The 27984-nt window shown below is 37.3% G+C and overlaps 1 protein-coding gene across 1 annotated transcript; it reads left to right on the plus strand.

The window, feature by feature from the left end:
- Nucleotides 1-1608: 1608 nt before the first annotated feature.
- On the plus strand, nt 1609-27834 carry LOC140136197 (uncharacterized). Its single transcript, XM_072157908.1, is given in 16 exon segments — nt 1609-1769; nt 6524-6586; nt 7750-7836; nt 7839-7842; nt 8858-10911; nt 11649-11773; nt 12633-12798; nt 18292-18379; nt 19203-19342; nt 20647-20986; nt 21633-21745; nt 21747-21932; nt 22992-23099; nt 24076-24337; nt 25099-25202; nt 27306-27834. Coding segments are annotated over 16 exon segments (4200 nt in total). The 5' UTR covers nt 1609-1628; the 3' UTR covers nt 27525-27834.
- Nucleotides 27835-27984: the final 150 nt, after the last annotated feature.

Here is a 27984-nt window from a genome sequence, read left to right on the forward strand (position 1 = left end):
AATAAATCTTAATATAAATACAGATTTGGGGTAAAAACAACAATTTTGAAGAAAATCACAAAAAGTGAGTTTTTGGCAATATTTGTTAGGTACATCATAACAAAAAACACTCTTTCCAAAATATTTTATTTTGTTTTTAGCTCAATCTTGAGGCTCCATTCCAAAAGCGGTTTTTTATTTTTTTGATATTGGCCTTATTTTTTGAGATATTGACCATATAAGGCTTCAAAATGAACTTTTTAAAATTCAAAAGCGCCTATTTGCACAAAATGATGCCCAAAATCGGAAATAGACCAAAATATAAAAAAATGAGAAAACCGTTTCTTGAGTCGATCATGCTTTTTACGATGATCATATTTGCTTACCTATAGATGCTGTATTTATTGAGTTATCGTAGTACCTAAATCGTCATTTTACCGAGAAAATGAACATTGAAATAATGGCCGTTGAAGTTTAAAGTGGTCACATTTTGCACTTTCATCGAATCTCACAGGAGAATCGACAGTTTTCGTTTTTGTAACTTATATTACGTGAACATCGGGTAAATCCACAGCCCCTTGAGAAGTTTGAGCGAAATCCATTCATAACTTGATATTTAAATCGGGGGAAAGAAAAAGAAAAAACCCACATTTTATCAGCTAAAACGGAGCCATTTGACCACTAGGTTTTTGTGAAATCAGTGCTTCCGTGATGTTTCCATACGATGCGCCGCGCATGCAGATAAGCGTCGCGTATGCGTCCCCTATTTGTGCGTTAACAAATTGCGCGATACGCAATGCGATGAGTTGTTGCGCGCGTGTACCTTGCTGGTACAACAAAGATTTTCTTTCCTTTTCAATTTCAAACACGAGTGGAATCGTGAAATAAAATCCTTAAAATATTGCAGTTGGAGTTTACAAATCTGGATTTTCATTCCTTGTATTTATAAAAAACATAACAAGGTACAAACATATCATAAAAACTCAATTTTGAGAAAGAAACAATGGCTAGAGTACACAGCCGCGTTAAATGTCCTGAATAAGATCCAATATGACTTTACATGGGACAGTCTGTCTGAGTAACATAAAAATGGTAACAAATGAGACTATTACAGGTTCATGTCCATAGTAGTGCTGTTGGAGCAAAGAATTCTAAACATAGTTACTTGAAAGTATTAAAATTAATTTGTTAAATGTGTTTTAAAGCACAAAAATTGCATATATAGCATTATATTTATTTTAATCACAAAGTGTGAGGAGTATTTTGTATTTTTATTCTTCTTAATATTTCAATTTATGTAGAATATATTAGATCCAATTGCATGAAATCACCTGTAGTTTTGATAACGTGTTCTTTAATTGATTGGGTAAATACATTTTTGTAAAGGACATTAGGTTTACCCTACTGCTTTTCTTTTTTATAATAATTTTAAATAAAAGAAAAAATAGGCATATTTTGAAATTTTGAAATGTAAAAATAGAACCTTTTATATAAATATGCCAAAATTATAAATAATTTTGCTCTATTGACTTATTTTTGGATAAAAAAGTTTAATACACCCCTAAAATTATATTAGACTTGTCCTTTAAAAATCCGGAGGTTGCCGATGTGTGCCGATGAATTCCGAATTTCGCTTGTTCCTGATCAACATGGCGGAAACAGGAGACGAGGCGATGCTTGATGGCAAACCAATTTCTTCTTTTAGAGTAACAGATCTTAAGAAAGAACTAAAGAACAGAGGCTTAGCAACGAACGGAAACAAAAGTGCCCTCATTGAGCGGCTGAAAGCAGTAAGTGGGGATTCAGATCTTTATAAAATCCGTATTATTATGCAGTGTAATGTAATGCCAAACATGCAGAATTTTGCACCTACAATAGGGACAGGCATAAAAATTTCAAATTGATTCTGTTAACCTGAATTGTTGTTATTTGGAAGAGAGAACTTTTCAGAGCAATTTGACACCAAAATCACTCTTCTACTGTATTGCAAAGTGAAGTTATGATCAAATTACTGTCGAAACAAAACTGTGTACCGGTACCGTAGCGTAGTTCGCAAGGCAAACTTAAAAAAACGGGTAAAACAGACGTGTCATTTATCGTTATGACATTTTTGTTATTGATGCTGCCCTATTTTAAGTTTGCACCGAAGAGCCATCTCAGTTTAAGTGCATCGATTTGTCTGTAAATTACACATATATACTCACTCTGGTCTAAATTGTTCATCAAACTAATCTAGAGGTCCTTATAAAGAACCATAATGCTGCATTGTATGCAAAAATCGCCACAAAAGATGAAAAAAGTGCATGGGAAAAGTTGTTACATGTTAACTTATTTACGGCACTAATCACAATTCTGTTCAATTTAAAACCTCTGACCTGACCAAGTTTTTAGCTGGTAGTCTCCAATCCCGTATGTTAAAATTCAAGTGACGCAGTGCTCACACAAAACATATAGACTGAGTAAACTTCTAATTCTGTGGACTGCCCTCAGTCATTGCTGTGATTGAATTTATTTTCCGGGGATTTTTGACACTCACCTGCACTGGATCGTGTACCAATCAATATTGATTTTTTTCTGGATTCATAATGGAGTATTAATTTAAATTACAGTTTCAAACATGAACGTTTAGGTAAGAAGTACAACAACCCGTGTAATTAATATTATGACAAACATGCAGCTATTTAAGCTTCTGGAGCCTTGTATGTTTTCATACAAGCTCTAATTGAAATTACGTTGCACTAGCTTTCTGCATACAGATCATCCCATACCGTACTAGCAGAGCTAAGTGCGGTATGGGTTCCTCATTCTCGTACTACCGGTACCGCATAAATAATCAAACTTATTACCAAATTAATAAAATTATGCAAATTTCCTAGCACTGCCCCAAGGAAGATAGCTATCCAAATAAGGCAGATCGTAAACAGCGCCGCTCATTAAAATGACGTCATTAATTGTGCGAAAATCCAGTGCTGCATCATGTGCATGGCAGGGCATCAGTCAATCAATCTCTCAATTGGCAAACGTTTCATTGCATTTTTTAATTTTTTATTGCAATTCAATTGCATGCCATTAGGCCCATGAAAGTCAATTCCGAGTTTGTCGTCCCTTTTTTTTCCCGGGTTGGTGAGGTGACTTTTTCATTTTTCTTTTTTTTTTTTTTCTTCTGTTTTCATTATTGACCTAAAATGCGTGTTGATTTAAAGCCACACTCATACATGTTATTTATAAACAGGTTTTTATATGGGTAGGGACTAGAAAAGTTAGAAAAGAGCCTGGTTTTGCTTCCAAGTTATGAATTTATATGTTTTGCAAACAAAAATATATGTTTCCAATTGCTAAAACTGGTGAAAACACCGATACTTTGAAAATAAGGCCCTTCGCACTTGATTATTAGTTTCCTGTTAAAGATTTTGAAAAAGGGACGAGGTGACTTTTAATTATTAATTATTAATTATCTTTTATTTTCTTTATTTAGTTTGAACTATTACAAGCAACTATTGACTCTTTTTGACTAGAGCGGGCATTTAATTATTTCACAACAATATTTGATTTTATAAATAAGTGAAGGTGGAGTTGTAGGCCTACTCTTTGTTCATTCAGCATTATTGTTGATATTATTAAAGTCAGAAAATGGCAAGTAGAAGTAGTTGAAAGTTATTTTAAAGGAGAAAATTAGAAATAGAAATAAAATAATTAATCATTTTGAGATTTTCAATTTTGGACGCGGGCGGTAAACAGGAAACTACCGTAACCACTCGGGTATAAGCCCACCCCCCTAGATGGCAGATTTCACTTAAAAATGGGGGTGGGCTTATAACCGGGGAGGGGCTAGTACTTGAATTTAGAAATAAGAAAAATCATCCCCATTTGTATATATGCCCAATGTACCAGTAATTTCTATCATCTATGTTAATTTCTTAAACTTCTAAGTGTGAAATGTTAATTATCAACTGATATTTTTTTATATTTGTTCTTAAATGTGAGAGAAAGCATTATCAAGTGCGAAGGACCTAATGAATTATTTTGGCATTTTTGAAAATTTGACGCGGGTGTTTTTGGTTTCCAAAAAGTGACGCCTGGGCGGGGGACGATAAACTCGGAATCGACTTTCACACGCCTTATGGTAGGACACAAAAAATCACGATTTTGGGGGTCCATCGCGATTTTGGTGGTCCATCGTGAATTTTGAGAATTTTGCCAAACACACTACTTTTCAATGTAAATTCACCAATATTTACTGTTTACGTGAGTCCAGACCAGCACAATATCCTCCCCGGAAGCATTTCCGTGATATGCAAATGTCCGACTAGGGCTGCTAAGAATACGCAATTGCGTTATTTGCGCCCGCAATTTATGTATTTTTTTTTTTTGCCATTTTAATTTTTTTTTGGCGGATTTGGAGAGTCCCTGGACCTAACATCAAGTGCTACCATCATTAAAATAAAAAAATTCAAAAAAAAAAAAAATTGGAAAAAAGATAAAAAAAAAATTACAAGTTTGTATCCAAATGGGACCAATTTGTAACTTGTGTTCACTTCAAAATTTATCTAAGATATGGACTTGTGTACAAAACCAATGCATTTTTATATCTTCAATAGACTATGCAGTGAACACAAGCAGGGTTCACAGTTTATCGCGTTTTCGCGTCCAGGACGCTTTTTGAACTCACTGGACCCGGAAAAAGTAAGATTATGTAACCTGAATGGGTCCAGCAGGCTGTGCTTGGACCCGGAAAAAATCCCATCCAAGAAATAGAAAATGTCATCATAGATCGTCATTGTGCGACCCGGTTGTGCGATAACCCAGCTCTCAATCGGCTCACAGCACATTTTTAAACAACTTTTCATTCATAAATTACATACATGTACAATTACAAATATCGCTGCAACATGATACACAGCTCATCGCTATTTCATGCACAGATATTTTATCAGTGATACGAGGGGAACTGTGGAAGAGGTTGACTTGCGATATTTTTTCGGATCGTGCAAATATTATGTTACAATAATACTGTCAACAAAACAGGATCATTCCTGGTGACATCGCGAAAACACGTTTTTGCGGTAGCCGGTAGTTTTATATTTCAACCGAGCAAATATAACAAAATAACCAAATAATTAGATGATTAAAGTAGTGCATGTTATTAGGTAGTAACTGTAGTTCTTTATGTGAAAGTCGGCCGATCGCGGAAAGTCTCTTTTTACCCAGTAATTTGACTCGACTTTGGTAAGATTTGGGTGCCGAATTCGGCATACTTTCATATTTATCGTTTATGTCAGTACTGAAAATACATTTCCGGTGTTTCTGAAGTTTCAGTACATAAGTACAATTTGGACCCACAAAAATCAATTTGGGACCCGCAAATTTCAACTAAATGGGATCTGAATGGGTCCAGCATAAAAAGTGGACCCGGTTATTTGAGAGCAAACTGTGAACCCTGAACACAAGTTACAAATCGGTCCCATTTGGATACAAACTTGTAATTTGTTTGTATCTTTTTTCCAATTTTTTTAAAATCAACCACAAATGATTGCAGTACTTCACTCTAGGTCAAGGGACTCTCTAAATCCGAAAAATATTTTTCAAAAAACGCTATTTTTTTTTTTTTTATATTTTAATTTTCTTAATTTTTTTTTTTTTTAATTTTTTTCAAATTTTTTTTAATGATGGTAGCACTTGATGTTAGGCCCAGGGACTCTCCAAATCCATGAAAAAAAATTCAAAATCGCTAAAAAAAAAAAAAAAAAAAAAAAAAAATTTTATTTTAGATTTTATGCTTTTTGGCGGAAATCGCGGATTTTTGCGTTTTTGGAAAATCGAGTAGCGTTTTTGGCCTCCAAAATCGCGTATTCTTAGCAGGCCTAGTTTAAACCCTGCCAGGTTTAAACCACCTAGTTTTGACCGCTGCAAAGTGGTGGTCAAAACCGTTTTGATGTTACAAAATCAAATGAAATAAGGAAAAAGACTGAAAATTTACCTCACTTGACATTTATTTTTTAATTTTAAAGTAATCCATATTGGCTATGGCTATGCTAGAGTTAGTTTAAATCCATTAGCTTTTCTTCTTCTTCGTAAATACTGCTCAACTTCCCTTGACGAGATAACACGTCACAAGCAGGGTGTGGTGCACGCAGTAACTTAGTGCTTCATGACCACTGTCATGCACACACAGGTAGTCAATGGTGGCAGTTTTAAAGTGTTGCGGGTTGGATGTAACAGGATGTTGATGTTATGTTGTCAGGGAGGTTACAAGTTCCAATCCCTCATTGTTCGGTTAACAAATGAAAATCTGTGATCTGGCTTACGAACAATTAACGTGTCCAAAAATGGTATTGTACCCTCGTGCTCTTTCTCATGTACGTAAATTCTATTATCTCAGTGGGGTCACTCTGATTAAGGTACTCAGCTGATGAGCTCAGTGAGTTGTCAACTCTTTTTGCACTATTTCCATTATATCGTCCACGTATTCTCACAAGTCATTGCATCCAGCAGATGACATGATCGAAAGCCTCTCATTTTCAAATCATTCTCTTCATTTTCACAGCAACTATACCTTGAAGATTTGCAGCAGCAAAACCCAGTCGTAGAGGGAGCCCCCAACAAAGATGTAAGTAAACTTGTTTTCACTTTTTGTACAAATTTATGTAGTACGGACTCGGGACCAGGAGCTAAATGAGCTCCTGATCCCCCAAATGGCTCCTGGTCCTATAGTTTGTAGTGTAAAATATTGGACACACCAGGAGCCAAAACTGGGCAACCATGGGGTAAAAAAAGCCTGGGTGCCTGCTTAATATAAGCCTTGTACGGACTGGCGCCCATTCCTACAAAACCAAGAACATGGCGGCAGGTTAACCATTGAGACAAAGGCATAACCCTAATGCCCCATCTGCTTTTTGACAAGGGGAAAGGAAAGCGCACTGAGGTACCTTGCCACGGGGGGCAGCCCTCGAATTAAGGATCTGAAGGGGCATGGCAACTTTTTAGGGCAAGTTGATAATTGCCTTGGATTCTCACTGAAAAAGCAAGGCAGCGCAGCAGTTTGTAATATTTCAAGAGGGCATCATGGCAACTGTTGACAATTTGAGAAGGGCACCAAGGCAATTTCTCTAGCGAAGAAAAAACACACAAACAGTCTGAGAGATGATTTTATAATGAAGGGGCAGGGCTGGGGCACCGACGGCAACTTCATTAAAGGGCACGGCAAGTGACTGCCAATCGCTAAAGGACATATTTTGAGGCCATTACGAGGGGGGGGTCTACTACAAACTTTCTGTTCCCATTCACTCGGTTGGACATCTGGGAAATTGCCCCCTTTGCACAAGCTCGAGGAAGGGGAACTGCACATGCGTACAGTTTTAGAAGGCTTTTTTTCCCATGTGTGACGTCAGTGCGACCAAGACAATTCCGACTGTTTGCAAGATAAAGCAATCGCATCACATGGGACCAGCGATGCAGATGCTTTGTGAATTGAGCTTTCTGATGGTTGGCTTGGTTAGGATTAATCAAGGCTATGAGCTCTCAGAAATACTTTTTTGAAAATTAAAGGTGCTTTTTAATTATTCATGCAGAATATATGTTACAAAATTATTTTGGACCAGAAGAATCAAATATTTATAAATAAAAAACCTAATTTTGTGTAAAACACACATTTTCAAGAAAATACCCCCCCCCCCCCCAAATTCCAAAAGACAGTCCCTGAATTAGCAGGTTTTGATGGTGCTGTTAAATGCCATAAATTTTTTTCTTACATTTCATCATTTTGATTTACAGATTGCTGATGATGAAGCTGTTGGGTCCAATACTTTCATACAGCAGTATTTACAGCAACAGCAGGAAGCATTGAAACATAGAGGGATTCACAAGGTAAGAAGAGGCGGAGGGTGCAACTCTACTAGTCTTATTACAAGACTGCCCTACCCCAACCCTAAACCATAACCTAAGCTCCGTAAACAGCGTTCGAATTTTTGGTTGTCCGTTCGCCCAGGACAACTAAACAAGTCGCCAGACAACCAAAAATACTGATTCGGTTGTCCGCCGGACAACCGTAACTCTGTAGCCAAAACTCACCTTTGTACGTGTATCTTTTAGTCGATTAAAGGAGGATTTCGTGATCCTAGCATCCTCTTTTTATGACATTTTTCAGTAGATATCCACGAAAAAAGCTTATCTCCAAAATTTCAGTTGATTCCGATTTTGCGTTTGCGAGTTATGCATGATTATGTGTATTACACTGCTCCATAGACAATGTGTTGTAATTTCAAATTCAAATTTTGCGATATTTTGCTAAACGAATTAATCTGCAAGAAATATTTGGTACATAAACATTATGTAGCCAGAGGTATCCAGTGGTGTAAAAATCTCAACTTTTTTGGAAAAGTGGGGGATGAGGCTGTGGATCACGAAATGCCCCTTTAAGTCGATATGGTAATATTCCAAGTACGGACAACCAAAAACTTAGACGGACAACCAGAAATTGTAACCTGGTTGTCCGTGGGACAACTGTTATTTTTTCCTTAATTCAAACACTGTCCGTAAACGAGGACTGGACTCAAGTCTAGCAAGTTGCACCCTATTGTACCGAAGAGGCACCCAACCACCAAGGCCAAGTAAAATAAATAATGTGTATATCGTCCCCGTACTCACTGATTTTTGGAGATTTTCAAATATTATTGTTATTTTTCTTATTTGCTCCCTTATTTTGTTTCTAAAATTGTTACAAGTGGTGAACAGACATGTTAAGAAGAAATTGGTTATCATTTATTTTTTTCTGAAAATGTGTTCCTACATGCTACAACATTGAAAAAGCGCCTTTTCCGAAGTTACAAAGCACCCTTTACCTTTTAATTGTGATTTTTGTGTGTGATTTTTTTACCTCTAGATGATTCTCAGGAGGAAGCGGAGGACAGCCAAGACAGTCAAGAAGACAGTAGTACCCCAGCCCCTGTGCCACAAGAAGGTCAGTCTTTGGTGAGAACCAGATCAGAAGAGGAAGATGGTGAGCCACCTGTCCTGTCTCTGCAAGACAATGGTGAAGAGGACAGCCAAGGGGAGACTCAAGAAGAAAGACCACCGGAGATCAGCGATCTGGAAGTTACGGAAGAGGTACAGCCAAGGGAATCTAGACGTCGTTGGGATTCCAGTGGGAAGGGTAATGAAGAGCAGGAAGAGGATCAGGAGACAAGGTCTTCGCGAAGGAGAAGATCATCTAGGTCCAGTGTAAAGTCTACTGAGGAGGACAAATCTGCTGATAAGGAGAGCAAAGAGGAAGCAATTGAAGAGGAAAAAGCAGCGGTATCTGAAGAAAAATCTGAAGATGTTGCTTCAGCTGAAAAAGGAGATGAGAAAGAATCAGAAAGACCCAGCAGAAGGAGCAGGAGAAGTCACAGAGATTCTAAGTCGAGCACAAAATCGGAAGAGAAAAATGAAGAAGAGGAAACAGAAGAGAAAGATACTGGGGAAGCTGAAGGAGATGATGGAGAACAAAAACAAGAGCAAGAGGGAGAAGACAAAGAAGAATCCAAGATGAAGAAAAAGCGAAGATGGGATTTACCAGCAGGTGATGATGAGGAATCCAAGCAAGCAGATACTGGTGAAGAAAAGATGGAGACTGAAGGCGACTCAAAAGAAGAATCAAAAGAAGCAGATGGAAAATCAGAATCGCCAAAGAAGAAAAGCAGATGGGACAAGACTGAAGAGACAAAACAGACTCAAGATGAAGGTGAAGAAAAGCAGGAGAAAATGGATGTTGACGACAAGGAAGATGCGCAGAAAAGTGAAGAAACTGAGAAGACCTCACCACATAAGAAGAGCAAAGAGGAACATGGTGAGAAAGGAAGGGATCATCACAGAAGTAGAAAACACTCCAAAACAGAAGGTGAAGACCAAGAGGAAAAGGAAAAGTCTCATAAAGATGAAGAACATCACCGGTCTCATAAGCATTCTCATTCGAAAAGCAAAGATGGGGAGGAGGATGAAGATGAGGGTCATCACCACCGGTCTCGTAAACATAAGAAGAGGAAGGATGATGAGAGAGATAGAGAGCATGACGATGAGAGAAGATCTCACAAACATTCTCATTCTAGAAGTAAACATGATGATGATGATGCCGATGAGGAGAAGAAGGCAGGAAAAGATGATGAAACGAAGGAAGACGATAAAACTCACAAACATGAGGAAGCTAAAAAGGATGATGAGAAAGTTGATGATGAAAAAGATAAGGAAGATAAAGACGAGGACTCAAAGTCAAAGCACAAACATCGTAGATGGGGATCTCATTCTAGACACAAGGACGAAGAAGGTAAAGATGAAGATGGGGAATCTAAATCAAAGCACAAGCATCGCCGGTGGAGTTCAAAGTCGAGCCATAAAACAGATGAGAAGGAAAAGTCAAAAGCGGACAAGGAATTGGAAAGGTTAGAAGAGGAAAAGAAGAGGATTCAGGAACAATTAGAAAGAGAAGCTCAAGATGACCAAGATGTGGATAAAGAGAAAGCTGCTGGGGAAGGTGGAAAAGAGAAAGATACAGGGGAAGGAGAAAAAGAGAAAGATTCAAAGGAAGGTGAAAGTAAAGATAAGGAAAGCGAGAAAGAAAAGAGACGAGCAGAAAAAGAGAAGCGTCGAGCTGAGAAAGAGAAGAGGAAGCAAGAAAAGGAGGAAGAGAGAAAGAAAGAAAAGGAGGAAGAGAAAAAGAAAGATGAAGACAAACACAAGAGTAGCAAAGAGGATGAAGCCGATAAAGCCAAGCGTAAGGAGGAACGGATGACGGAAGATGAGCGTAGGCGTCTCAAGCGAGCGCGTCGTTTTGCAGAGCACACTAGTCAGAAGGCTAAAGATGATGACGGTGAGAAGCATAAGTCTAGGAAGCACAGGACAAAATCGCCCTCACCAGAGAAGGAGATGGAACAGATCAAAGCAGCTGAGGAATCTGCTGAGGTGAGTTGAAAACAAAAAATCAAAAATTTGTATATTTTACAATTTTTTAATGTACCGTATACATTCCAATAAGTGCCCAGGGCGATTTAGGAAGTCATTTTGGGTGGGCGCTTATTTTTTACCTTGTTCACCTATTTGCTTATTTTTTACCTTGTTTTCCTATTTTTTCATAAGGGCCGTTTATTAGTTATATGGTCCCGAGACAATCTAGTAGCTTTTCTGATGCAGTAAATGTATTGCAAGTTTACACAGGACTTCAAATCCTCAAGCTATTTCACTGTATCAACGTCTATCAGTCACTTCAACATTAATGGTACCCTTTAGCAAATTGAAAATACCCTGCGTGGGCGCTTATTGGGGTATACAGTAATTGAACTGAAGTTGCAGAACTTTGTTTAAAATGTAAATTTACAGGAATTCTCTTTTTGAAACCAATAAATAAAAACAGTTTGTGTCAAAGTTCATTACAATCATACCAGTGTCACCACTGTTAAAGTAGACACCACAATACATCATCGCAGCCTGTGTTCTTGTACGGGTAACAAAGACAATAAGTAGTTCATATCCTTGTCCAGGGGAATTTCGAGTCTGTTCAGTTCTTCACAAGAACCAACGGGTCAGTTCTTCACAAGAACCAACGGGTCTGAATCTCAAAATTCCAATCTTTGGCATGATTGGATCTTACCATATCAAACATTTTATTCAAAAATCGTAAAATTTTGTTATTTCTCTACCAGAAGAAGAAAGAAGATGGTTCAGATGTGGAATCGGAAGGAGAGGAAGCCCATGATGAGAGCTACCATACTGCACCTGAGCAGGACGTATCCATGACAACTGATGATAAAGAGAAAGCCAAGGACAGGTGGGTAGTTCATTTGACAAATTATAACCAATGACCAGTCCTTGCACAGAGTATGTTGTGGACAAATTAGTCCAGGACCATTCATGGACTACTTGAAGCACAAAAGGGTTAAGAGCCTTTGTTAAACATAGAAGTTAATATTTTTGTGTACAAAGCATTCGCGTTGTATATACTCCGAGACTAAAGACCAGTTTGGTTCCCGCAGCCCGTGATTGGTAATATAATGAAAGACGGGTAAAAAGATTTTATCGCGTCTGATGTCACTGTCAGTTACGATCCTTGATAGGTTTACACACGTTAATAGCGCGTAAAAGGAAAGCCGATTTATTTGGTGCCGGTCGGAGAAAAGGAATAGCAGAAAATAGGGAAAAGTTACGAACTTTTACAAGAAAAAAAGCAACTTTTCTAGGATTGTTGACATGGTGCCTTGGAAAGAAAATTTCCTACTATAAAGACCTAACTTTTGAGATGGTTTGTATGTTTGAAGGTGCAAATTGAACAATAAGGCGCCCTGTTATACCGCCGCGTTCAGCAAGTCTTCATCACGACACTTGTAAACAAACCATGCTCGAGTTTGATTGATAGATGACGTCAGATGCGATAAAATCCTTTTATCTCTGTCTTATAGTAGCACATCTAAGGAAGGTTGATTCATCTGGTACCTTCATCAAAGGAAAAAAACATATCTCAAGGTTACAAAGATTTTAAAACCCAATGCGGTATGTCTTTTTCACCATCAGACTCAAAATATACTTGGGATGCTTGAAACTCATATTCTTATACACATAATATATGTTCACTAATTCAAATTGTTATTTCTTCGAACAAATCTTACATTATGGCTTTAAATACCCAATAGCCCAGAGAAAAAGAAGTCCACTACTGACCAAGAGGAGGGGGAGGAAGGAGAGGAAACCATGGCAACGGACAAGGCAGATGTGGAAGAAGGTGGCAAAGATGATGTTGAAAACGGTGATATGGACACCCAAAATGATAAGAGCACTGAAAGTGCTGTTATTGAAAAGGTACATGAATGTTTACACAATGTTTGTAGTCGTAGTTATACTTTGGTCAATGTGTTTGGGATTTAGTGTAGTTTAAATGTGACTCTGGGTCAAAATTTGTTGAAGGGGAAGGAGTACTGTCTGAGAATTATTTAGAATAGAGTAGACATTCCTATAGAAGATCAATAATTTGTGACATTTCTTTCAATTGGTACGTAAAATGTGTGTATAGGGGAGTTGAATGAATTTTATTGTTAATTGAAATTGTTTTTGAAAGTTTGACCAAGTTTAATTTGTTAAAAGTTTTGTCAATTTGAATATTTGACGCAACGACCTATATATATAGAGGTTATTCCTGCGATGTCACATGTCCGTGATCTGGTAGATACATGCCTATTTGGGTGCCTTCAGCATTTGATCCTTAATACACATTGCACAAACACAAAAAAATGTGTCAATGCACAATAACAGAACATGAGGGGCACTCTGTGTGTAGTGTCGAACACTACAAATCGGTATGAACCCTGGCAAAATGAGGAATAACCTTTATATTGAGCAACAAGGTAAAGTTGTAGGAAAGCAATAATGGAATTAATAATTAATAAAGAAGATAGCACAACTCCTTCCCTTTATAAAATCTTTACACCTTCTGTGTTGATATGTAGCAGCATTTGCCATTTAAAAAAAACAGATGATTATTTTATTGCATTGCAAAAAACAAATTGAAATTGTCTGCAAAATTAAAATGATACTACCTCAAATTATATCGACATAATGTTACATCTTGGCTTCAAGAAAAGTTTGTAAATTTTTAAATGAAGAATAATAATTTGAATATAAAGGTGATGCTAACAGTAACAGTAATTCACACATTACACCCAAAAGTTCAAAAAGTAACCTTTTGGTTTAGCAGTTCATGTGTCAAAGTATTAAAAAATAACAGCTCATGTTGGGTTTAAAAGTGGGCGGCCACTGCAGGTTTGTTCTACATGTACCTCACATTGAGACTCATCACCCAAATATTCTTATTCCAAGTTTAGAGTTTAATTGCTCCAGCGATTTGGATTCTAGAAGCAAAAATGTGTACATGTACCACAGTAGCCCATGAATGCTACACAATTTCCGGGGTTGTATCTTCCAAAGTACCATGTGGTTTTGTTCATGCCACCTAAATGAAACACGTTCCAGTCTTAAAATTTTGCTGGAGTTCTGAGAAAAATTATGAGCTCCCACCTGATACTAAAATCTGTATTTTGTTTGGATTAAGTGGGGAGATGATCCCACATGACTGTGAGTGCAATATTAGAATTTCTTGTCACATGATAGCCTTATTAAAATAGAAAGGGTTCTTTTTCAGATCCAAGTAATTTGGACCTGTTGTGGTGTTTCTGGATGTTTGACGCAATGTGTGGTCTTCTTGATGTTTCTGAATTTCCTGGTTTCTCATCTTCAAATCATCAAACAGCAACCAGGAAGTTTGGAAACGTTATTAACACCAAACAGTGTTGCTGTTTTATCAAACATCTAGAAACACCACAGCAGAGTGATCAATATTCCTGAAAGGAATAAAATATTTCTGAGTAGGTACCAGATTTCTAGGATATGAAAAAGAACCTTTTCTGCATTAATAAATTATGAACAATCCTGATGAATTTGTTTCAAGAGTCAAGACACATGATATCCATTAAATTAATTTACCATATATCTTAGAATATAAAAAGTTGTTAAAAAGCTGTTAAGATTAAGCATCACCTTGAAGTGATTTTGAAATGATTTTGGAGTGGATTTAGATAACTGTAAAGCAAACATCACTGCCATTTCATTCAGAAGGTGTAAGGTTCTGTGTTTTGACATGTATAACTGACTATTTTACTAGCCAAGAATCAAGTCTGCGAACACCAGGAAGATGGGAGCAGAAACGTTTGACCATTTCCAACGTATATTTGTGCCTGGATGACTTAATAGTGCCCACTAGCCCCGATGTCCTAGCCTAGCCTATTGATTGATTGAATGAATGAGCAGAGAAGGATCAAATCGGACACTTGCACTGTTATAAAGAGTGCAACCTCAACGCAATGCACAACGTTACAAAATGTGCAGCACGCAAGAGCACAAACGTCAATAATGTGCTGTCTTCGAAGGGATGTGCGTGTTAGAAATGATTATGACACTTACCAAACTGCACAACGTTACAAAGTGTGTAGTACGCAAGATTACAAGACCAGTAATGTGCCGATTGCAAAGGATACACAATCATGTTAACTTACTGTGAATTGCAACGTTACAAACTGTACAGTACACCAAAAGTGACTGCTGCCTTTTGGAAGGCAATGTGTACACAAATTGTGAAATTGAACTGTACGCACAACGTTAAAACTGTAAAACAAGTCATTGTGAAAAGTTTGGAAAATGCTGAATGAGACGATTGAACTAACGAAGCAAATGAACCAAATGTGCTTTTTTGAAGACCCTGTAAGTTCTGAACTTGCACAAACACAAATCAAAGTGCAATGTACAGATATGCAGGAAACCAAATTTTGAACTGAACTGAATATGAGGTGAACTTCAAACAGTAGACTATACAACATTGCAATGGACATATTTATGCAAAAACATTCACATGCAGTTAACTCACGATTCGCACTGCCCGTCGTCATGATACATTTAGCAACTGAAAATGAATGCGACAACATGCAGTACTATGAAACTTTCGAAAACTTTTGCAGTGAAGCTGAAAGTACCAGAATTTGCTAACCTCAGAATCATCTACTGCTTAATCATGTGCCACAGAACTGCCATTGAACTTGGCTATATCTCTTAAGCCAATGCTGTGCAGACGTCTAGTTAAGTCCAGCTTACCGAACCTAGATCATAGCGATTATGAACACTTTACGACTCGTAGTACTCATTTGAGTCTTTGTCATTTATGAGAACTTAAAATCCTACATGAGTTCTGGACGTTGATATATTTTTGTGTGGAACTGTAAACATGATATGCACATGCAGTGATGCCATGACATAATGAACTTTTGCCGATAATATAACCAAATGTACTGGTTGCTGTTGTGATACAGCTTTTCATTCAAGGAACTCTTTATGCTTCTACTCGTGAGCCGATTACAAGACATAACCTATAGTTGCTGTTGTTCAACATTATTGCCGGTACTGGAAATGTTACCAACTTTCTTCAAATGGAGCTGAACATTGTCATACCCTACAAAAAGTAATGAGAACTGTTACCATCGGTGTTTGTTACACGTATGCTCTTCAATGTTACAACAAACGAAAAATGTGAGAACGCTTCTGAGAATGTTACAAACTTTCTTCAAATGGAACTGAACATTGTCATACCCTACAAAAAGTAATGAGAACTGTTACCAACTGCGTTTGTTACATGTACGTTCTTCAACAAAAAATATGATACCGCTTCAAGATTTGTTGAAAACTTTGTGAACCTGATCAATACAAAACCAGTTGCTGTCAATGTTTCGGACTCTGCATCATCTGTGTGTTGGACACTCTGCTAACTGTTTACGAGTTTACCTGCCCCATGACCCGCCCTGACTTTTTCAGTGTCTGTTGCCATGACTACTAGTGTTACCACGACAACCAGGCCATACCAACCGAGTCAATCAGAGGGAATATACCAGGCTAGATGAGGAGCTGCTGAGGTTACATTAATAAAGCTGTTGTTATGACAGCTGCTGTACAGCTGCTGTCCAAGACCTCTTCAGATTTCTAACCTAACCATTTTGTTCTTTCAAAGGTTTTGTGATGCAGAATAACTACATGATAATTCAGCAGTGACATCATTGATTTTATTTTAATCAAACATTTTAATTCTATTTTGATCAATATGTCTGTTTTATGTCTGGAACTTAGTTGGCTCCTCTTCAGTTAGCAACACTGATTTAGGCTAAATTTGATCATAATAAGAAGAAAACCTTTGTTTAAGTATTTGAAAGTTATCAAATTTTGAAGTTGAGTCAAGAATGGACAAAATTCAGTTTGTAAAAAAAGTTGTTGACAAAAATGATGTCACTGCTGATTCTATCACAGTTTGCTTTATAATCCATTCAGCCAATACATAATAAGTTTCATAATTTCATCATTCTTGCCCTCCCCGCAGCCCCAGTGGCAGTGCCAGGAGTTTTTATCGTTGGGCATGGGGTGGTCGGAAGTGAATTTCAGGGGGTGCAAAATCAACTAATTTTGTGCAAAATTGCTGCAAAAAGTGCAAATTTTTGTTATTTTGAGTTCGTACGGGGGGGGGGGGCAAGAAAAACATTGCCTAGTGCAGCCACTGCACAGCCCCCTCCCACATTATCTGTTCCAAGTTTATCAATTTGAATATGGTTTTGGTAAATACCAAGAATATCAGCGATGCATTGGCGGTAAAATCAAAAGTTAAATACTCCTGCATGACGCCCAACGCCCATACATGTACAAATAAAGAAAGACATTTGATTCTAACAGGCTTGAATTACTAAGTAGGAGCACACATTCTGTGAAAAAAGCAGATACAGTGTAGTGCACATGAAGAGTACAGATGCTAAAATTGATAAATGTAACAAAAACTGTCCTATAATGCCAGATTGATGCCCTACTTTCACATAAATTTGGATCTGAGGCCATAAATAAACAAAGTTCTGGATTTGTTCAAATAAAATGTTTAACTTTTTGATGTGGGGTGAAACCCTGTACCATAGCATATTCCCCGGACAAACTCACAAATGTTTAATGTCGCACTAAAGCGCTCTGTAATTTTCAGGTTTTGAACAAGTGCCTCTGTTACATCACTGTGTAATGAGAGGCCAAACAGAAAGCTAATTTTCAAATGATATGAATACATGTTCAAGATTTTACATGGTTTTCACTGTGAGTTGATTCTAAAAATACCCAGGGGTTGCAATTTATGCATCTTACAAAAAGTGAAACCATCAATATCAAGAGAGTTTGCTAATTTAATTTAACTAGTATGCTGAATTTATGATATTACTTCCAAATTTTGACATCCCCAGTGCTGTCATTTTTTTTTCAATTGTTTTAATCAAAATACTTTTTGGCGTGTGCCCTCTGATGCGGACAGATATATGTCTTGATATTTCGATATTGTTACAATTATCTCTTTTCTACTTCGGTACTAACTTTGACATTGTATCAAACTACTACCAGGGGTAGAAATAAGGGACCATTTCCTGACAGCCATCTGGGCTATTTAACCATATTTTCTGATAGCGCAGGAGGAAATTCAATAGCCCTGAAAAAAAAGACATAATACTATTTGATCTACTTTGACCATGTTCCACATTTGCATTTTAAACGAAAATGGTAAATGCTCAATGAAAAATCAGCTTCATTTATTGGGTCAGATGGGGAAGGAATTTCAATTAAAAAATATTCATTAAAACAAACTGTCATATGTACAATGTAAGTATGTTAAACTTAGCCAGTGTTTGTTTTTCATATTGTATGTTTTTTGTTGGTTGTCTCCTGTCCCTTGCCTTCTTACAGACTCCAGGGGTGAAAATTACTGTGATCAAACCAGCTCGTAAGGTGTCCACATCGAAACCTGTGAAGACAAAACGATTGTCATTAGAAGGTATAAGACAAAATTAGAGATAAAAAAACCCTGTTTTACCTGATCATCTGAGGACAAAACACTCTTAGCAATACACAGAGTAACAACACCTATTGGACGTAAGAACTTCTGTATTGCTGCTGTGTACGAGTGCAATGTATTGCCAAGAAACACAAGGCATGCTCCTTCAGCATCAGCCTTCAAAAAACTTAAGAAGAAACATTTATTCTCATTTTGTTGCACAGTTGCACTCCATTAACAAAAATCATTCTAAAATCACAAGCAATCAAATGCTCAAAGTGGTTGTACTTTCAACCAAACCAGAGACAAATTTGTTGCACAGACTGACGTCATGTACTCCATATACCTTCCTCGAGCCAGCAAAGTAAAATCAGATTTTGTGATTTCTCAAAAACTGTTCATTTTCGCAGGAATCTGTTATGCTAGATGGATTCTTTGCATCATTTCCTTTCTGAAAATGTATACTTTTATATACTTCTAATCATTACATTTTAAGTAACAATTAAAAAAAATATCTAAATTACTGACTTGCGAAAGGTATACAGACTATAATGTGTTTGCTTCTCATTTGAAAAGCTGGCTTGGTATAAACTGTTTCTAGAAATTTGTTCACCTTGAGAGTTTTTCAGAAAGTAGCATATGTCCTTGTTTACGCATGATATAATGTAGACCTACAAAAACCTCTTGTAAGGAAACACTTGCTTCATCACATTGCATGTGTTGAAATGTAGTTATTTTAACAAAAATTATAGCAGCTTATTTGTGCCTTTGGAAACATGATAATACACTTATGTGCTAACTTGAAGCAATTACATTTTCCCAGGGAACAAAGACAAGGAAAATGCTAGCGGGGATGCAGAAACAAACAAGGAATCACCACAACCAGCCACATCCAGGAAACGACGATGGGGAAGCACCAAAACACAGAAGTCATCAGTCAATATTAGTACTGATATACTTAAGGTATGTAGTTGGTACCCAGTGTTGGCTGGCTTCTGTTTTCTTCTTTGTTGCACATTACTGCTGGTATTATTTTGTGGAGCTGCTTATGAACAAACTCAAGTAGTCTCCCACAGCAGCTAGTTTGGTTCCGCTCCCACCACAAAATCTGAAATTAACCAATTGAAAGCCTTGTTTGAAGTTGTGCTGGATGACGTCATGGGAAAAGTGTTAGCCAATCAAAAAGCACCCGTTTGTTTATCATTGGCAGACTGTTTGTGTGGAGGAGCGGAACCAAACTGGCTGCTGTGGAGACTACAACTCAAGTTGCACACAAGGGTGACATTAAGCAGAAAGCCAGTGATGGCATTGTTCCATGGCCGTAATTCCCATAATGTGTCCTGTTGAGGATGGAAATCATGGGTGTCAGATGATAATTTTTGCCCCAAAGCATCACCCATCATGATGTTCAAAAGATACGCAGAAAATGCTGCTAATTTTCACTTTTCTTGTTAATTTCCATAAAAGGGTCATAATTTGGCAGTATTTTTTCCTTTTTACCGATGTATTATGTCCGATTGAATGCGCGACCGCAATCTTGAATTTTGCTGGTGGTGTTTCTAGACTTGACTTACTTGACTTAATTGCACAGGATGTTGTGTCCCTTTGCCCTCTGTCGAGTAAGCTGCCTCTATACAGTATTTCTCAATTCTAATATCCCTAACAACACAACTTTTGAAGTTGCAGTGCAGCGTTGTTTGAACATGTGAGGATTAAGTGCAGTAATAATTATTATTTAAAAAATTGTGTCACAGCTTTGCATACCACTTTGAAAGTTGTATTACAACAGGTGAATTTTTTAGTGCAAATTGCGATGCAAATACATTGTATGAGTTATTAAGGCTTGTATGAGTTGTTTGAGGCTTGATCTAACAATTCTTTTGGCGACCATTCTTTTGTCATTTGTGCTCCTAAACTTTGGAACAATCTACCAACTGTACTACTTTGGACTCTTAAATCTTTTAAAACACATCTGTTTAATATGGCTTTTGCTGATGACTTGTAGTGTAGAATGTTTTTCTTAATATGGTATTTTGTATATTTTCTTATCTTGCTCTGTTCATCATGTTCCCCTTTGTGGTCATATTCCTGTTGTTGCGCAGTGAGCCGCTTTGATGGATACTTGCGTGTTATAAATTTCCATATTATTATTATTATTATTGTGCACAAAGTATCTCAACTGTAAATTTGTCGGTAAATGTATTGCGTCCACTGAAATCAAGTGACCAATTAATATATCTAATTGATACTCATCTTTCCTTTTCCAGGAAATCATGCCGGAGATCAAGCAGGTTCCACTGGATGCTCCTGTGATGGAAGACGAAGACCAACCAGCATCTGCAGATGAAGATACTTCCAAAGAAAGCTCTCCCCAGCAGCAAACCATCACCATGGATACACGCATCATCACCCAGGTGTCGCAAGAGGAGAGGATGGAGACGGAGAAGGCAGCTGAATCATCCAGTGGGGAGGAGGAGGAAGATGGAGAAGCTAGTGATAAGGAGGAAGGGGAAGCAGAGGATGAGAAAGAGGAGGTCAAGGAAGAGAAGGGTGAAGAGGAGAAAGGCGATGGAGAAGTGAAAGATACTGAAGAAAGTGAAAAGAAAGGTAAGGCAGAAGAACAGGGTTGTTTCTGCAACTTGAATTAAATTGAGATCATATGGAATTTATTGTATCTCTATTTTTTTCTTGTTCTTGAAACTTTCTTAGTTTTTTTTAATAAAGAAAATCAGCAGAAGACAGCTGGCAAAATATCAATAACAAAAAGAGTCCAGTGGGCCAAGAGTGCAATAAAAATAATTGTTCCTATTTGGCTGAAACAAAACACAAAATAAGCTGCTTCTAAAGATGTAGGGCAGTGTTCCATCTAAGATTTAACCATGCATTGATATTTTTGACCCAAGGCTTGGATTAAAAATTTCAATAAATGGTAAAGTTGGACTGAAAACCTCTTTTACTATTTCTTCCTGGAAAACTTTGTGCCAATGGCATGCCATACGGCCTTAAGCGGGAACACTGGTGTTGAGAACAGGAAATTGTGTTGTAGTAATTCTGTTAATTGCGACTTACTGATGTATTTGTAATATGCTTGTTTCTCTTCTTTTTTTTTTTTGTTAGCAAATTTCAACACACAATTTTAAGTAATTTGTGACAGAAACTAAAAGCACAAGGAAAAGGAAAAACAAAATTAGATTATAGTGGAAATTTCATGTGTGTTCTAACCATACCAAAATATGTGTCCATTATATTCCAGATGAACCACCAGCGAAGAAGAAAGCTCCACGCATTCAAGCGCCATCATCAGATGAGCCACCCAAAAACGTCCCGTCATCAGAATCACCGCCCAGTTATCACAGCCCCCATAGACGAACCAGTCCGGGTAGAAGAAAAGCTACCACCAGCGCGGAAACCTAAGAATGCATACGTACACATACGAGGCCTGGTGAGACCGTACACGTTGAATCAGCTGAAGGAACTGTTGGGACGGTACGGTACGCTCAAGGAAGAAGATGGATTCTGGATAGACAACATCAAATCACATTGCATTGCTGCTGTAAGTGTTTACTATTGTTAGTAACAATATTGCTTTTTTTATGTTTTATTTTGAGTCAGGCATTAAAGACAGGTTGGAGATGACCGATGACTGTACACCACGAATGAGCCGTTAATGTCTTAAATTGTATTCTGAGTTTCAGTGTAAAATGTGCATGAAGGTCGTATTCATAGGTACCTCAAATTGGTGCTACATGTATCTCATTTTGGTAGTCAGACACCTTTTAAACCAGTGAATAATCCTATTGTTGAAGAGGATAATAAGCTTCTGCCTTAGATGTGTATAGAATTCTTAATAGCTCTGGTCTTTGTTTGCTTTGGTTAAATCCTGTTCAAGTGGGGGGGTTTCAAAGCATTGTATTTTGTCCAGGTATGTATAACCAACAATTAACAATGAGAGGACATTCCTGAGCAGGAATCCTGAGCCTCATTGACTTGGGGATGATTTGAAATGACCACCAATTATGACTGTTTGATATTTATTACCAGCAATGTGGAAAAAGAGACACATGTAGAAACAAAAAAAGGTACCATTTTGTTGAAGGAGCAAAGTTCAACAAACCATAACCCCGCTTCTGGATATCGTTTGAAGTCAAATGATATAACATTTTAAAGCTTATGATATATATTTTCTAAACACGAAATAAACAAAATTGACCGGGGGAGGAATTTACAGCTCATTCGTCGTATACGGTCATATTTTATTAAATGTAGGTAAAATTTGGTGAAAGTTCATTCTACAAATCATATACTTTGAAAACTTGCTTGATTTATTGTTGTGAATAAGTTATGTGTGTTTTACAAAAGTGTTGTTGTTTCAGCCCTCTTTACAACATAACTCAAGAACCACAGGACATACAAGAGCATCTGTGATATTTGAATCCCTCTACACACACTTTATGAAATGATCAATGCAATTTTTGCCAAAGCTCACTACCATTGGCAAGATGATGTGAACTACCAAATTGCAACAGTTTAAAATAGTTGCTAACCTTAACCACTATTTCTAAAGTTACTTCACACTTCTAATTATCCGCAATAATTGATGACTACATTTCAGTTTATCTCTGAGGACGAAGCAGAGGCCTGTCGTGAGGGCTTGCATGGCACCAAATGGCCCAGCAGCAACCCTAAGAATCTCACTGTGGAATTTGCATCACCAGACGAAGTAAGTGTGACGTGAACAGCCTACCCAAAAAATCTTTAAATGTCGGGTTTAAATAAAGAGTAAATCATTTTAAAGACTTTCAGAAAACATTTTTGCAATCTTAATGTTATTATGCAAATATGTTTTTCAAACCATATTTTACAATAACATTATTGGTGTGTTTTTCATATGAAATGTTTTTAAAATGTTTTCAACATGTTTATGACGTTTTATAAACATTTTTGTGCTTGCTGGGTAGGGATTTTGCAATGTACCCTTTCGCATTTATTTCCTACCATATGTGACGGACCTTTTCAAGCAAAGTAATGACAATCGTCCAAAAAATTCTCTCTTTTTTCACTCTGCAAGAAAGAATATATTTTCAGCTTGGGTGTATTTTACAATTCATAATTGTTTATTTATCAAAATTCATCAAAGTTTATCAGGTAAGGTGTGGTTGCCCTTTGGATACAGAAGTCTTTGGATCAGATGCAGTGATTTGAATCCCTTCCCTTTCCAACAAAATGATATATTATCCCTTTTAAGGATTAGGTAATTTACTTATTGTGAGGATGAGTGGCAGTACTTAGAGCAGCCCTATATTTTTTTTTAATTTCCCCATTTTTCCCTGTATACGAGGGTCATTCTATAAGTTTAACCTCCATCTTATAACTTTGGTTCGTAAAATACAGCATGATTATACATGGGAATGTTAGTATGTTGCCTACAAATTGGTACAACTTTATATTGATATCTTTTTCAGATTTGATACACTTGAAACTGTACAATTTACAAGAAAACAATGGTATCTCCCATGTTCTATCAGGCGATTGATAGATGGCTGCGCCTGAAAACAATACATTAATTGTCATTCTTAAACAGATCCACTTTACATCCACGATAAGTCCTTCTAGTTTTCAAAGTTGTGAGATTTAAAGTTCTAAGTCTGTCCTCATACTATTGATGTATTGATTGATTGTATTGTTGATTTTTCTAGATGGAAAGATTCAGAGGACCAACAGTTGCCAAGAAAAGACCAGAACCTGTGAGAGAAGAAAGACCTGTACGTGAAAGAAGACAATCAGAAAGAGAAAAGGAGAGGGAAGAAAGACTTAAGCTGCAGAGGGAAAAGGACAAGGAAAGGCGTGATAGGGCAAGGCCAGCAGAAAGGGAATGGGATAGAGGCAAGGAGAGAAGTCCATCAAGGGAACGAAGGAGAAGAGATCGGGAAAGAGAACGAAGGGAAAGGGAGGAAAAGGGTAAGCCAGATTAAACAAATATCTTTGCATTGTAGTTTCAAGCTTAAAAATTGGGCTATTCCATTTAAAATCCACACTACCCCTGTGGAAGATTTTGGAAATATCTTCCACAGAAGGAGTATGAATTTCAAATGGAATGAGCACAGTAAACATCTCCATTTGAATTTCATACACCTAAGAAAGATGCAACCTGAATCTTCCACAGAGGGCATATGAATTTCAAATGGAATGAACCTATTAGGCAGTTCCATTTGAAACTTCCCCTCCCCCTGAAATGGATACCTGACCTCTTTGTTCTCTTCGAATAATTATAGGAAACAGTGCCCACAATTCAACAAGGTTATTGTTGAATTTTCTCGTGTTGCATGACTATATTTTGACTAAAGTCATAATCATGACTATTAGTCACATCTTCTGACTATATGATATGATGTATTGTGTCTGCAAAAGGCATCACATGTTTGTAAAGTTTTCTTTTTTTTCCTCTTAGTTCAACATGAAAGAAACTTCAAATAGAACCCATTAAAAGTTCAGACATTCAACTACTGAAACATCTAGGGAAAAAATACTGCTAACCCTATTTTTTCCTGTTAGGGCAATCAATAGTTTCAGCCTTATGGTACTGTCTTGGTTATATTTCAAAATATAAGTACCACAATTACTGTTAGATGATTAGAATTTTCACTTACAAATTTAAGATGGGGAAGTATTTTCAACCAGACATAACATAACATGTCATTATTTTTACTGTTTGCTAACAGCCAAAGAAGAAGCAGAGGAGCCTCCTGCCAAGCTATTAGATGACCTCTTCAAGAAGACCAAAGCCACACCTTGTATATATTGGTTACCACTCACAGATGAACAGGTGGGTTGTGCATGATGAATACTTGATTGGTACTAGTCCCAACTACCGTAAGCGTGTGTCAATCACGCAATTGTATACGCAAAGTCACAAAGCACAATTCGCGTAGGTGTTGTGCCTAGCTGTGTGCACGCCTTTCTATATCAATCGACAATGCTACGAGTCCCGCCTATTATGAGCTGATCATAGTATAGTACTTCGACAACATTTGCTTAAAGAGGCCCTCTCTGTCACGTTAGTTCATCACAGACGAACTGACTAAAGATTAATCTTGACTAATTCCCTAAGGATCTTGCACCAAAAGTGGGATGATAATTTCCATACTCGTTTAGATCTTTGAGTCACAGTATGAGGTATTTCAATCCAAACATGTGTGGCTTTAAAACTAAGGTGTCTTTGTTCAACTGAAGTTCTGGATTCATTCCATTAACCACCCATGCCCCTATAAGCCAGTGATGCCAACGCCCCGCCTTAGGCGCACAATTGAGCTACTTGGCGATCACTTGCCGCTACTCAAAAAAGCATACCGCTACTTGCCTCAAATTGGGCTACTTTTGACAGTGTCAGGCCGCGGCAGTAATTTCATGTATTTTCCTTTCAATTTGTGGCCGATTTATAAAGGTTAAATTGAGTCTCAAAAGCTCCAAATTGCAATTACAATGGGTTGTGTGACCATTTATTGATGGGTTAGTAACTTCCTAGTGAGTACCGGAAGTTTAAAAGTGCTTTTCCGCCCAATTGGGCGATATGCGTTCTAAATTTGGGTAAATCCGCCCAAATATCCGGTATTGGGCGCTTTTTTGGAAGCTTAAAAAATTGGGCTACTTGAGAATCTTTTACCGCGGCCTAGCGAGTCAAAAGTTTTGGCAACACTGCTATAAGCACCCACCCAGTGAGTTTACAACAAGCACACTGTGATATTATCAACTGCCCATGCAAATTAGGTCTGAAACATATGGCACACTGATGATGATGGATGAATATTTTGGGCCTCTTTTACATATTGTAGGCCTAAATAGTGTGATGGAAGTGCTCACTCAAAATGACATAATGGAATGAATAGTAGGTTTATTAATCAATATAATGCAAAGCTGGAATGACTGACACCATCACTGACACCATATGTATGAAAAGGACCAGCAGTTTATGCTCCTTTAAGGGGACTCGATCTTTTGTGCGTAATTATAGAGGGCCAGGGGATTCAAATATCATTAAAAAATTATTTGAAGAAGTCAAAGAGCCCTAGCAATAAAAACTGTGGTGTAATTCACGCCAGATACAATTTCTTTATACGACATAAATTAATTTTTGTAATCGATCAAAAAACAAACGTTTTATATCAATTTTAAATTTAGCCTGAATCAGTAAATATGGTACCTCTCGCCCTTTTTTTAGGTCAAGGCTATTTTTACCATTATGCAGCGAACCATTGTTGAAGCTATTTCACATACATGTACAAAACATTCTAGAGAAAGAATGAGGACATATAGTGTTGAAATATCTTTTGTTGATTTCGAATGATAATGTCATGAAGTCGTAAATTTTAAGGTCAAATTCCTAAAACCAAAACAAAACATTGCGACGCAGATAATTCCCGATTTATCCAATTTCATCATCACATCAGTGTCTTTATTATTTGTTTGAAACCTTTCCCAAACGTTAAGTGCTATTTATGCATAAAAGCGGCTAATCTATCTTTACAAAAGCGCGTCTTTTTTAGTAAACAAAAGGCTAAAGATGGCATTATGAGATTTATCTTTTATCATTACACTCATCCGCTCATCTACCACGGTGGACGAGCGGTAAAGCGCTAGACGCGTAATCGACGGAAGTTTAGAATCGCTGGTTCGAGTCCCAACGAACCCTGTGGAAACTTTTTTTTCTTCAAAATTCATTATCGCATCCCGAAATGAGTCACTTGTCGGTAAATCATGTATCGTATCCTTAAGGTTCAAGTCAAATCATTCTACATGTGTTTTAGATTGAATTTGTCATTGTGACTCTCTGTGTCAAACATACATGAAATGATCTGCACTCATGCAGTTTTATTCATCAAATTGATTGGGAATAAGTAACGCACTGTTGAATTCACATTGTTACTTACAGGCCTTGGCACGGCAAAAAGAATACGAGAAACGCAGGAAGGAGAGAATGGAACGAATCGCAAAGAGGGATGAAGAACTGCGGAAAAAACAGGAAGAAGAACAGAAAAAGAGAGATGAGGAAGTGGCAAAACGACGCGCAGCTAAAGCACAGCGCAGTCGCAGCAGAAGTCGCAATCGACGTCATAGTAGTCGGAGTAGAAGTAGAGGGAGGCGACGTTAAGTAGTAGTTAAGGTTTTCTGCCTTCTCACAACACAAGGGCACAGCTGACATTTTGTCAAAATTGAATTTTCACCTTTACCTGAAGGTTTAGGCATTGGGATATCACATGTATAACATATAAAACACATGTACAAGTTGGTGCAAACTAAGCATGTTCAGCCTTTGTCCATTATCTCAAAATAATCCATTATGTCATGTCAGGTGTGCCCTTCTTGTGATGGGAGGCAGTTTTATACTTCAGGAATTGAAAGGGGACAAGATACAGTAAAGTGGCAAGTTTTCTATTTTATGGAAAGGGGAAAAATCACTGATTTTGAGTAGAAATGAAAAACACAGAAATTGGGGTATCAAACATAATTGCAAAATTAAGTTTGTTTCCCCCTAAAATATTGGCTATTTGAATGTACATTCAGCAAAAAGCTTTTCAATTTATTTGCTTTAGGGCCAATTTTGGATGTTT

Source organism: Amphiura filiformis, chromosome 16, assembly GCF_039555335.1.
Source record: "Amphiura filiformis chromosome 16, Afil_fr2py, whole genome shotgun sequence".
Classification (NCBI taxonomy): domain Eukaryota; kingdom Metazoa; phylum Echinodermata; class Ophiuroidea; order Amphilepidida; family Amphiuridae; genus Amphiura; species Amphiura filiformis.